Genomic DNA, 921 nt, shown 5'->3' on the forward strand with positions numbered 1-921 from the left:
GGGCAGCTCCTGCCTCTGCCAGGGCTCAGCTCCTCACCGTGGACATGGTGCAGTGGTTGATGGACTCATCTGAGAAGAGGACAAGGTCCTTGATGAACACAGCAGCCCCACGCAGGACGAAGGAGGTGAAGAAATGGATGTGGATGAAGTTCCTGGTGCAGTGCAGCTTCCTATGGGAAGAGATGGGATGTGACCAGGGAGGAGCAGAAGGAGCCAACAGGCAGAGAAGCTTCTCCTGCAGGAGAAGATCCCAGCCCAGGGGACCAAGTGTTGGTTCTGGTCCAGGATGAAGCCCTGGAGAAGGTTCTCCTGCTCTGAAATGATGATGGACAAGGTTCTGCTGAGCTTGAGCTGCTGCCCAGGGGTGAGGGGTGCAGGGGAACATCCTCCAGCCTCCTCCAGAGACTGACACAGCAAGGTCTGCAAGAACAAAGCTTGAAAAGGGCAACCTGAGGGTTTCAAGTCCATGTCAGCAGGACAGGACAACCCTGCAGCTCCTGTCACACCTCCCTGGGTATCTGTGTTGGTGGGGATGGAGCCTGGCTGGTCTGGGAGGGGCTGTGCCCTGCTCGTGTCACCCTGCTCAGGATAGTCCTCAACACAAGAAGGACATGGAGCTGTTGGAGAGAGGCCAGAGGAGGCCAAGGAGATGATCCCAGGGCTGGAGCAGCTCTGGGACAGGCTGGGAGAGTTGGGGGGTTCAGCCTGGAGAAGAGAAGGCTCCAGGGAGACCTTAGAGCAGCTTCCAGTGCCTGAAGGGGCTCCAGAAAAGCTGGGGAGGGGCTTGGGACAAGGGCAGGGAGGGATGGGATGAGGGGGATGGATGAAAAGTGGAAGAGGGAGATTGAGGTGAGACCTGAGGAGGAAATTCTTTGGTGTGAGGGTGGTGAGAGCCTGGCCCAGGTTGCCCAGGGAAGCTGT

At 58.0% G+C, this 921-nt stretch overlaps 1 protein-coding gene across 1 annotated transcript in view; it reads right to left on the reverse strand.

Moving 5' to 3' along the window:
• The window catches only part of LOC104390228 (vasoactive intestinal polypeptide receptor 1-like), a 26,125-nt gene that overhangs the window by 14,133 nt on the left and 11,071 nt on the right, over positions 1 to 921 (reverse strand). The window contains exon 6 of the mRNA XM_009999333.1: positions 38 to 170. Within this exon, the coding sequence (XP_009997635.1) occupies positions 38 to 170 (133 nt within the window). The remainder of the gene's footprint in view (positions 1 to 37; positions 171 to 921) is intronic.

The sequence above is a fragment of the Chaetura pelagica genome, unplaced genomic scaffold (genome assembly GCF_000747805.2).
Source record: "Chaetura pelagica isolate M959 unplaced genomic scaffold, ChaPel_1.0 scaffold625, whole genome shotgun sequence".
Taxonomy (NCBI): Eukaryota; Metazoa; Chordata; class Aves; order Apodiformes; family Apodidae; genus Chaetura; species Chaetura pelagica.